Here is an 11548-nt window from a genome sequence, read left to right as displayed (position 1 = left end):
CGAATCATATGAGCGTGATGAAAACTAGTTTGACGATAATTCCCATGTGTCCTCGAGAGCGTTTTCCTTCATATAAAAGTTTGTACAGGTTTGTCCTTTGCTCTAAAAAAGGATTGGGCATCTTGCTGCACCTTATTTAGTTTCATTACTTGTTACCCATTACAAATTACCTTATCACAAAACCATCTATTACCGATAATTTCAATGCTTGCAGAGAATACCTTGTTGAAAACCGTTTATCATTTTCTTCTGCTCCTCGTTGGGTTCGACACTCTTCTATCGAAAGGACTACCATAGATCGCCTGTACTCACCGCCGCCTCCGATCGCCGCCATGCTCACCACCACCTCTCGCTGACAGGGCTTCGCCCGTACATCTGGCACGAAGGGCAGGCGGATCCGGCGGGGAGGTGTAGAAGGGCTCCCCGTCATCCGTTCCCGCCGGCCACGTAGCTGGCCGATCCGAATCTGGTTGCTGACCTCAGGCACAGCGGTGTGGTGAGGCTAGAAGGAGGGACGGCATCCTCATATCGTCGGGCAAGGTCTGCTTACCTCAGCCGAGCAGCGCTGTTGATCTTCATGGCGAGGCCCTCCCAGTCGGCGGTGAAGTAGCCGGAGCTGGACCGAGGTCGAGCGCGACAAGCTACTCGAGGCGTGCAGCTGTGAGTGCCACCTAACACCCCCCCCCCCCCCCTTCCCGCCTGACATAGCCTTAGGCTCGGTAACTCTAGGGGTTTCATTCTGGTTCGCGTTGGTGCTCGGCAGGGGAAGCAGATTTGCTCTTGCGCATTGCTCTGCTAAATGTGAAGATTTTTCTGTTTTACATGTGTTATCCTGCTGGCCAGGTTTGGGTTTTGTTGGAGTAGATGGTGTATGTCTTCATCTGTGAAGAGAATGATTTTGTCAAGGGATTCAGCTATAGTTTGTTGGCAGAAAAGTAAGAGGATGAGGATGCAACTAATGATATTTCTGTAACTTCCCTCTGTCTTTTTGTCTGTTATAGGTTTTAGAGTTAAATGTAGAAGCATTTGTTAGCTTGGAACTATGATACAGGTATAGTTAGTAGTACCAAATCTCTGCAAAGTGCTAGTAAGAAAATGCTCGAATGTTTATGTTGCTGCCGGCATGGCTGCCCTTCCTCTCAATTAGTTTTCTGGATGATATTTCAGTGAAGCAATGGATATAATCTGCACATGCGTGCTCATGCTATCCAAGAATTGATGTATTAAAATGCCCATGTGTATTGTGCCTTTTTAGTGTCGTTTCGCCTGTATTAAACATCTACTGAAAAATGCTTTATGTGACTAGAAGAAATCAAAGCCGTGGTACATGTGCTGAAGTTTTTTGTCCCTAATTTTTTCTTTCTTTCTTGGAACTTTGATATACGCTCAAGTGGTTTGTGCTTGCTCATGCACTAACTGGTGTGCAATGCCAGCTTCACTGGACTATCACATTTGTGATTGAGCCAATTGTCCTCATTTCTTCACAATTGTACGATTAAGATTTTACTTCTGTTTATAGCGAATGATTTGTTAGGTTCTAGGCATCTCATCTACCCTGTGTAAAAGGAAAGATAGTGTTTGCATTCGATTATCTTTGTTTATATCAGCAGAGCAACTTCCCTGGGGATGACAAAGAAATTCGATCCACAAAATCTTTTGAATTCATTTCGTATATTTTTTTTTGAGCTGTGCTGTTTTCCATAGTACTAAATTTGTATTAGTTATTCCTACAAGTGTTAGTTATTCATAAGCATATAATATAATCTGCTACTGTCAAATTTTAGTTTACACTAACTTGTAAGCTATACTGCTAGATAGCACCTTAGTTATTTCTTTAGTGAATCATCAGCAAGTTTCTTTGACCATTTAACACCAGTATTGAAAGTCCTTGCCTATCACTGGTTTATCTTGGTTCAAATATTATTGATAATCTTCAAGTTATCATTGGCCATGGACACCTTATATTGAGTTCAGTTTTGGACATGCGTTCACTTAGTGTAGAAGTACAGGCTCATTGTATTCGCTTGTCGTTTCCCCTTTTCATGATATGCTTGTACTGACAAATTGAATCACTGTTGGTGACAATATTTACGTCTGAAACTCTGGTATTCTACTCTATTTCCTGATACCTTGTCAGTCAGTATGTACTGAGTATATCTACATTACAGGTTTCTGTAGTTCAAGATTAAAGGCAAGAATCAGGCAAATATGATTATGAGAACAAGGCTAATGATGGAGAACCTTCATCTACGGAAGCTGAGCAGTCTATTGGGAAAACTAAGTTTCAATGTGCATCCTGAGTTTCAGCTACCTGAAATCAAAGGCCAATTTCAGTCGATCCCGAAGTAAACTACCACATGTAAGTTTAGGGACACACATTAGTTTCCGGCTAGGGATTTAATGGCTGCTGAACTTTATGCACACATGGTGTAGTAGAGATGCAGGCTTCGTTATCCTGCAGTTATCTGATTTTTTTCTGAACTGCACTCCTCTTGCCTTGAGTTTTGTTCTTAACCAAATTATTACTTACTGACAAACGAATGCTTGTTTGCCGTCCTCACATGTATATTCAGATGAGGGGTACCCCATGCTGCTGTTAGATAAATCATGAATCAAGAGAGCATAGTGGAGAGAGGGGAGAGACCAATATACGTCTTTGTCAAATGTTTTTATTGACAAATGCATTCGATTTATTGGCAGCAACACAACATTCCTTTGTTGGCAAAAGCATTCGCCTGCCCAGATGCAGATTCTATGTTTACCTTAGGAAGTTCTTTTAGCGTTCTACTTCTTGACTTCAAATTTTGTAGTGTATTGGATTTTGAGATATAAGATAGATACTTAGTATGATTGTCTGGTTTATGTGCTAGTCCCAGGTAAAATCGGAGTTAGCTTCTTATGAATGTCGAACCATTAATATCAACTTAACTCCTAACAGTGCTAGCTTACTTGCCATATCAAATGACTCGGTATGCATCAGGCTAGCTAGGCGATATGAAATTTTACTGTTCTGATTGACGTGATATTTAGAGTTCTAATTGACATATTCTTTTTCAAATATCCAGTTAAGACCTCTGTGTTCCTTCGTCCGGGGAGGGACATGCACCACTCCTCTAAACCTCGTAATGCATGCAGCGTAGGAATATCTAGGTAATCGGAAAGTCGGACTTTGAGCAGCAGAGGACATGCTATCTTTTTTGAAACATAAAAATATCTTACCTGATATATTAAGGGAACGCAGATTTTCATTTTGGATAAGCAGATCTTTTTTCTTCTGATAAGCAGCTCTCCTCTAGGCATTTTTATGCTCTCTCTTGCGATCTTCTTCACTTTTTGCCTAGTTTCTATGGTGTCATTCAAGACAGCTACTGGTGTCATTCAGGACATTCCCAAAAGACAGAGAAAAAAACAGAACCTGACATCAAATGATTATGGAATACGTACAATATGATTACCTTGTAGATCTATGTCATGAATAACACCGGATGTGACCGTAGTTGAAGGAGGAAATGTTGCATCATTATGCGAGAATGATGTATAGCTGGAGCTAGTTGGGTTGTCTGGTTAAACAATGTTGTGAAAACATATTTAGAACTTAATGGTTCAAACACGGGTATGATGCTTGCCTTGTATTCGTCTACATATGTCCCGCCCATATGGCCTACAACACATTATGTATACACCATGTCACTGTCAGAAATGCACGACTCGCATGTGTAGGAATTTTTGATAGCGTGAAATATACCTGTAGGTAAGTCCTCCTCTGGTTGATGTTCACTTGCCTTGCTTTTTGAATTCCCCATACGTACCTATGTAATGGCAGCTCCCTGACACGAAAAGACCATTGCTTGATGTATGTAGCAAAATAACGCATTGCCTTTTTTCTTGCTTTTCAGAAGACAAGGAACAGGACACAGTTATTTTCTGGATTTCCAGAAGACAAGGACCAGGACCACAGCAAACATCCTGTACTGTGCTTGCCATGTTAAAATTTCTTCTAGTCTTTTTTATTAGATTGACTACGTATTTGGTACTGCCCATTTGATTTCAAGAGAAGTCCTATTGTACAGGAATTTGAAGAAAAAAGTACTGATGCAACCATGGAAGGGGTGGAAGGTAAAGCCATTCTGAGGGATATATGAACAGCGAAGAACTTATTAACCATTTTTTATAAAACTTGATGATGAATTGGTTACTATAGTCCCAAAATAATTACCATATGTGAAGAATATTTGAAAGAGGGGGGGTTATATTTTCTTTGGAAGTGAGCTTATTTGGAAGTATCTTTAAGAATTTGGTGGCAACATATGTTTAATAAATTCTTTTTGTGTGTGGCCATGGTGTTTTCTTGCATCACACTGTGTAAGCATGTCTTTATCTACTGATTCTGGATATACCATGATGAATAGTTTCTAATTTCTTTCAAAAGTTGCTTTCAGATTAACTGTGGTCATTTGGCGTAAAATATTTGACGATGGTTTTTTCTCCCAAACTGGCAAGGTATTTTACTACCTATATTAATTACTAGAAGGTGTGATTTTGCTGTACATATTTAACCAATAGTTTGTAGGTTCTACTTGGTACTGATTGCCATACCTACACTGTTGGATCCTTTGCCCAACTTGCAACTGGAAACGTGAAACAGTGATGCAGATTTTGTGATAGATCTGGAAAGGCCTTTCGGAAGGTGTGCAAACATGTATCATTGTTTCATTGGAAATGGTATAACAATGGAAATAATATGTACGAACCAATCTTTGCAACGAACAATAGTGCATATATTGAGTGTTGTGTCATATTAGCACCCTTTCCATTCTGGTGCGATAAATATAGGTTCTTAGCATGTTTTTACTTTCTGTCATGGACATCTGTCTCTTTGTCATAACGTAGTGATATGTCTTCAACGTATCTATAATTTTTTATTGTTCCATGCTATTATATTATCCATCTAGGATGTTTTATATGCATTTATATGCTATTTTATATGATTTTTGGGACTAACCTATTAACCTAGAGCCCAGTGCCAGTTTCTGTTTTTTTCTTGTTTTTGAGTTTTGTAGAAAAGGAATACCAAATGGAGTCCAATTGATGTGCTAATTTTTGATGATTTTTTATGGACCAAAAGAAGCCCCCGGAGTAAAAGAGTTGGGCCAGAAGAGTCTCGGGCCATCCACGAGGGTGGGGGACGCACCTACCCCCTGGGCGCGCCCCCCTATTTTGTGGACGACTCGGAGACCCCCCTGACGTGAGACCTACGCCAAAAATTCCTATAAATACATAAACCCCCGGAACATAACCTAGATCGGGAGTTCCGCCGCCGCAAGGCTCTGTAGCCACCAAAAACCAATTGGGACCCTGTTCCGGCACCCTGCCGGAGGGGGGAATCCCTCGCCGGTGGCCATCTTCATCATCCTGGCGCTCTCCATGATGAGGAGGGAGTAGTTCACCCTCGGGGCTGAGGGTATGTACCAGTAGCTATGTGTTTGATCTCTCTCTTTCGTGTTCTTGATTCGGCACGATTTTGATGTATCGCGAGCTTTGCTATTATAGTTGGATCTTATGATGTTTCTCGCCCTCTACTCTCTTGTAATGGATTGAGTTTTCCCTTTGAAGTTATCTTATCGGATTAAGTCTTTAAGGATTTGAGAATACTTGATGTATGTCTTGCATGTGCTTATCTATGGTGACAATGGGATATTCACGTGATCCACTTGATGTATGTTTTGGTGATCAACTTGCGGGTTCCGTAACATTGTGAACTTATGCATAGGGATTGGCACACGTTTTCGTCTTGACTCTTCGGTAGAAACTTTGGGGCACTCTTTGAAGTTTTTTGTGTTGGTTGAATAGATGGATCTGAGATTGTGTGATGCATATCGTATAATCATACCCACGGATACTTGAGGTGACATTGGAGTATCTAGGTGACATTAGGGTTTTAGTTGATATGTGTCTTAAGGTGTTATTCTAGTACGAACTCTAGGATAGATCGAACGGAAAGAATAGCTTCGTGTTATTTTACTACGGACTCTTGAATAGATCGATCAGAAAGGATAACTTTGAGGTGGTTTCGTACCCTACAATAATCTCTTCGTTTGTTCTCCGCTATTAGTGACTTTGGAGTGACTCTTTGTTGCATGTTGAGGGATAGTTATATGATCCAATTATGTTATTATTGTTGAGAGAACTTGCACTAGTGAAAGTATGAACCCTAGGCCTTGTTTCAACGCATTGCAATATCGTTTGTGCTCACTTTTATCATGAGTTACCTCGCTGTTTTTATATTTTTCAGATTACAAAAACCTATATCTATCATCCATATTGCACTTGTATCACCTTCTCTTCGCCGAACTAGTGTACCTATACAATTTACCATTGTATTCGGTGTGTTGGGGACACAAGAGACTCTTTGTTATTTGGTTGCAGGGTTGTTTGAGAGAGACCATCTTGATCCTACGCCTCCCACGGATTGATAAACCTTAGGTCATCCATTTGAGGGATACTGTCCTACAAACCTCTGCACTTGAAGGCCCAACAACGTCTACAAGAAGAAGGTTGTGTAGTAGACATCACGTGGATACAGAGTGATGCCTATGGGAAGAAGTGGTGCTTTGATATTTTAATTATTATTTTTCAGGAGCCCCCAACTATCAGGTACTAAATAGAGATAAGTTCAGAATATTTGAACATGCGATAGCTTTATGATATGTGTATAAACTGTGTATAAACTTCAAATAATACCTATATCTGCAATGATCTCGTCGGCGTCTCCTCAACGGGGATCAGCGCCGGCTCAGGGTATAGGCGTGTGGCTCCTGAAGGGGATCGTCGTCGGATCCTGGACGTGATCGTGGCGGGTCCTCAAAGGGATCAGCGCCAGATCTGGGGATCGGCGTGCGGCTCCTGAAGGGGATCATCGCCGGATCCTGAACGTGATCGGCGACGGGTCCTAAACGGGATCGGCGGCGTCTCCTCAAACGGATCGTCCGATGGAGGGCGGCGGCTTTGATGTGCAAGGTCGGCGGCGAAGGGATGGAGTGGCGGCGGCGAAGGAGGGTAGAGAGTCGTGCAAAGGAGGGCAGGGAGTCGTGCGTGCGAGTGGTTTTCGCTCGAGGGCAGGAGGCCTCGCTCATACGTGTCTGCGATTGGTTTAGTTTTTTTTTCGCTGGTTAATTTTTGTAGGTTTTTTTTCGTCGGTTTTTTTCCTCCGCTTTTCTTGGGTGCGACGGGAGGTTAGCCTGTGGACTGCGTGGGGGCATCCGGCATCGCTACGAGGTTTTTTTGGTTCGACGCGGCTCACTGTGAGGTGGGAGGAGGGACGGAAAAAACCAGGGGAAGGTGGGACGAAAAATAACCGTGGAACAGAGACTACCAACTGAGACATTAGGAGTAGATATTTGGTGGCCTACTCTCTTCAAGGATGCCCGTTAGTTTGGAGTCCCGTGTGATGAATGTCAAAGAATTGGTAATATTAGTAGACGTCAAGAAATGCCTATGAATTATTCACTTGTTATCGAACCATTTGATGTTTGGGGCTTTGATTATATGGGACCTTTTCCTGCCTCTAATGGATACACACATATTTTAATTGTTGTTGATTACGTTACTAAGTGGGTAGAAGCTATTCCAACTAGTAGTGTTGATCATAACACCTCTATTAAGATGCTTAAAAAGTTATTTTTCCGAGGTTTGGAGTCCCTAGATATTTAATGACTGCATGGTGGTTCATATTTTATTCATGGTGCTTTCCGTAAAATGCTTGCTAAGTATGATGTTAATCATAGAATTGCATCTCCTTATCACCCACGGTCTAGTGGTCAAGTAGAATTGAGTAATAGAGAACTCAAATTGATTTTGCAAAAGACTGTTAATAGATCTAGGAAGAATTGGTCCAAGAAACTTGATGATGCATTATGGGCCTATAGAACTGCATATAAAAATCCTATGGGTATGTCTCCGTATAAAATGGTTTATAGAAAAGCATGTCACTTACCTCTCGAACTAGAACATAAGGCTTATTGGGCTATTAAAGAGCTCAATTATGATTTCAAACTTGCCGGTGAGAAGAGGTTATTCGACATTAGCTCACTTGATGAATGGAGAACCCAAGCCTATGAGAATGCCAAGTTGTTTAAAGAAAAAGTTAAAAGATGGCATGACAAAAGGATACAAAAGCGTGAGTTTAATGTAGGTGATTATGTATTGCTATACAACTCTCGTTTAAGATTTTTTGCAGGAAAAATTCTCTCTAAATGGGAAGGTCCTTACGTTATCCAGGAGGTCTATCGTTCCAGTGCCATAAAAATCAACAACTTCGAAGGCACAAATCCGAAGGTGGTGAACGGACAAAGAATCAAACATTATATCTCAGGTAATCCTATAAATGTTGAAACCAATGTTATTGAAACCGTAACCCCGGAGGAATACATAAGGGACACTTTCCAGAACGTTTCAGACTCCAAAAAGGAAGAGGTATGTGGTATGGTAAGTAAACCGACTCCAAAACAGTTCTAATGGCAATTTTTCTCCGTTTTGGAATATTTAGAAAAATTGAAAAATAAGAAGTAGTCCGGGAAGGACACGAGGGTGGAGGGCGCGCCCCCCTGCCTCGTGGGCACCTCGTGCGCTTTCCGGACTCCATTTTCTTGCACAATACGTATTTTGGTCGGTAAAAATTCATTATATAATCTTCCGAAGGTTTTGACTCCTGTATCACCCAATTATCCTCTGTTCTTGTTTCGAGCTGTTTTCTGTCAGGGTTGTCAAGGCCAGGAATCATGTCGTCCCCCTCCTCCAACAATGGTGACAAAGATGCTTGGCTAATGAAGATAGATCTGAGGAGGGAAGAACCCGTGGAAATCAACAAGGATGAAGGGATCAAGAAGGCCACAAAGGACCAAGCTCCGGTAGCCGAAGACACCCTTCAACTTGATCACAATCTTCTCACCCCAACTGAGATCGAAGCTTTCAAGATGATTGAGTTAGCTCGTATACAAAACAAGTATCTCACACGTGAAAATATTTTGTTGAAGGAGCATATCGTCGCACTCAAGGGCATCATCCGGAAGTTGGAGGATCTCTTACGCTCGATGTGCGATTACCCGTCATCAACAACTCCACCACCTTCCTCACCAACAAAGGAGATATAATCACATGGGTATGGGCACTCCCCTTGGCAACTGCCAAGCTTGGGGGAGGTGCCCCGGTATCGTATCACCACCACATCTCTATCTTTACCGTTTTTCTTAGTCCGATCCTTTTAGTAGTATTTTGATCTAGTAGAATAAGGTTTTAGTATGATCTAGTTTTGAGTTTTGCTTTATGATCCCTCTATGTAATCGAGTCCGTGAGCTATATAATAAAGATTAATGTTGAGTCAAGGGCTTGATTATTTTGCTAAGATCTTAAGGGAATAAAAGAAAAGAGAAAAAGAATAAAAAGAAACAAAGAGATCATATTGATCTTATGGAGAGTAATGACTTCACATAGAAAGAGTATGATGATTAAAATTATTGAGAGTTGACAAACATAGCTTTGGTCATCGTTGCAATTAATAGGAAGTAATAAAGAAAGAGATGTTTCACATATAAATATACTATCTTGGACATCTTTTATGATTGGGAGCACTCATTAAAATATGACATGCTAAAGAGTTGATGTTGGACAAGGAAGACAACGTAATGGGTTATGTTTTCTTATATCTGAAATAAAGTATATTGTCATGGATCATCCAACATGTTGAGCTTGCTTTCCCCCCCTCATGCTAGCCAAATTCTTTGCACCAAGTAGAGATACTACTTGTGCTTCCAAATACCCTTAAACCTAGTTTTACCATGAGAGTCCACCATATCTACCTATGGATTGAGTAAGATCCATCAAGTAGGTTGTCATCGGTGCAAGCAATAAAAATTGCTCTCTAAATATGTATGATTGATTGGTGTGGAGGAAATAAGCTTTATACGATCTTGTGATGTGGAAGAAATAAAAGCGACGGACTACATAATAAAGGTCTATATCACAAGTGGCAATATAAAGTGACGTTCTTTCGCATTAAAATTTTGTGCATCCAACCCTGAAAGCGCATGGCAACCTCTGCTTCCCTCTGCGAAGGGCCTATCTTTTATTATTATCTTCTACCTTATGCAAGAGTCATGGTGATCTTCACCTTTCCTTTTTACATTTTATCCTTTGGCAAGCACAGGATGTTGGAAAGATCCTGATATATATCTAATTGGATGTGGGTTAGCATGAACTGTTATTGTTGACATTACCCTTGAGGTAAAAGGTTGGGAGGCGAAACTATAAGCCCCTATCTTTCTCTGTGTCCGGTTAAAACTCCATAGCCACAAGTATTGCGTGAGTGGTAGCAATTGTGAAAGATTAAATGATAGTTGAGTATGTGGACTTGCTAAAAAGCTCTGACATAGACTCTTTCTGATGTTATGATAAATTGCAATTGCTTCAATGACTGAGATTATAGTTTGTTAGTTCTCAATAAAGTTTCTGATTCATACTTTGCATTGTGAATAGATTATTACTTGAGCATAAGAAATCATATGACATTATCCATATATGTTGCTGTTATGAGAATAATCATGATGCCCTCATGTCCGTATTTTATTTTATCGATACCTCTACCTCTAAACCATTGGACATATTTATCGTTATCGGCTTCCGCTTGAGGACAAGCGAGGTCTAAGCTTGGGGGAGTTGATACGTCCATTTTGCATCATGCTTTTATATCGATATTTATTGCATTATGGGCTGTTATTACACATTATTTCACAATACTTATACGTATTCTCTCTTATTTTACAAGGTTTACATAAGGAGGGAGAATGCCGGCAGCTGGAATTCTGGGCTGGAAAAGGAGCAAATATTAGAGACCTATTCTGCACAACTCCAAAAGTCCTGAAACTCCACGAAAGTTACTTTTGGAAATAATAAAAAATACTGAGCGGAAGAAATACCATAGGGGGCCCACACCCTGGCCACGAGGGTGGGGGCGCGCCCTACCCCCTGGGCGCGCCCCCTGCCTCGTGGGCCCCCTGTTGGCCCTTCGATGCCCATCTTCTGCTATATGAAGTCTTTCGTCCGATAAAAAATCAGAAGCAAGCTTTCGGGACGAGACTCCGCCGCCAAGAGGCAGAACCTTGGCGGAACCAATCTAGGGCTCTGGCAGAGCTGTTCTGTCGGGGACACTTCCCTCCGGGAGGGGGAAATCATAACCATCGTCATCACCAACGCTCCTCTCACCGGGAGAGGGCAATCTCCATCAACATCTTCACCAGCACCATCTCCTCTCAAACCCCAGTTCATCTCTTGTATCCAATTCTTGTCTCTAAGTCTGGGATTGGTACATGTGGGTTGCTAATAGTGTTGATTACTCCTTGTAGTTGATGCTAGTTGGTTTATTTGGTGGAAGATCATATGTTCAGATCCTATATGCATATTAATAGCCCTCTGATTATGAACTTGAATATGCTTTGTGAGTAGTTATGTTTTTTCCTGAGGACATGGGAGAAGTCTTGCTATTAGTAGTCATGTG

The 11548-nt window shown here is 41.2% G+C and overlaps 1 protein-coding gene across 5 annotated transcripts; it reads left to right on the top strand.

The window, feature by feature from the left end:
• Nucleotides 1-214: 214 nt before the first annotated feature.
• On the top strand, nt 215-5145 carry LOC123145205 (uncharacterized). Of its 5 annotated transcripts, none has more exons than XM_044564565.1 (6): nt 215-660; nt 2169-2359; nt 3900-3968; nt 4071-4116; nt 4430-4500; nt 4571-5145. In XM_044564565.1, exons 2-6 carry the CDS (start codon nt 2288-2290, stop codon nt 4646-4648), a joined length of 336 nt encoding a protein of 111 aa, XP_044420500.1. In that variant the 5' UTR covers nt 215-660; nt 2169-2287; the 3' UTR covers nt 4649-5145. The 5 variants fall into 5 exon arrangements, 2 of the variants coding, with proteins under 2 accessions (XP_044420500.1, XP_044420499.1); XR_006472170.1 differs by having other exon boundaries at nt 220-660; nt 3897-3968; nt 4058-4116; nt 4440-4500; nt 4571-5143; XM_044564564.1 differs by having other exon boundaries at nt 220-660; nt 3897-3968; nt 4571-5144.
• The last annotated feature ends 6403 nt before the right edge of the window (nt 5146-11548 follow it).

Source organism: Triticum aestivum, chromosome 6D, assembly GCF_018294505.1.
Source record: "Triticum aestivum cultivar Chinese Spring chromosome 6D, IWGSC CS RefSeq v2.1, whole genome shotgun sequence".
In the NCBI taxonomy this organism is placed as follows: Eukaryota; Viridiplantae; Streptophyta; class Magnoliopsida; order Poales; family Poaceae; genus Triticum; species Triticum aestivum.
The sequence above is the reverse complement of the archived record's forward strand: the minus strand, read 5'-3'. Positions and strand labels throughout refer to the sequence as shown.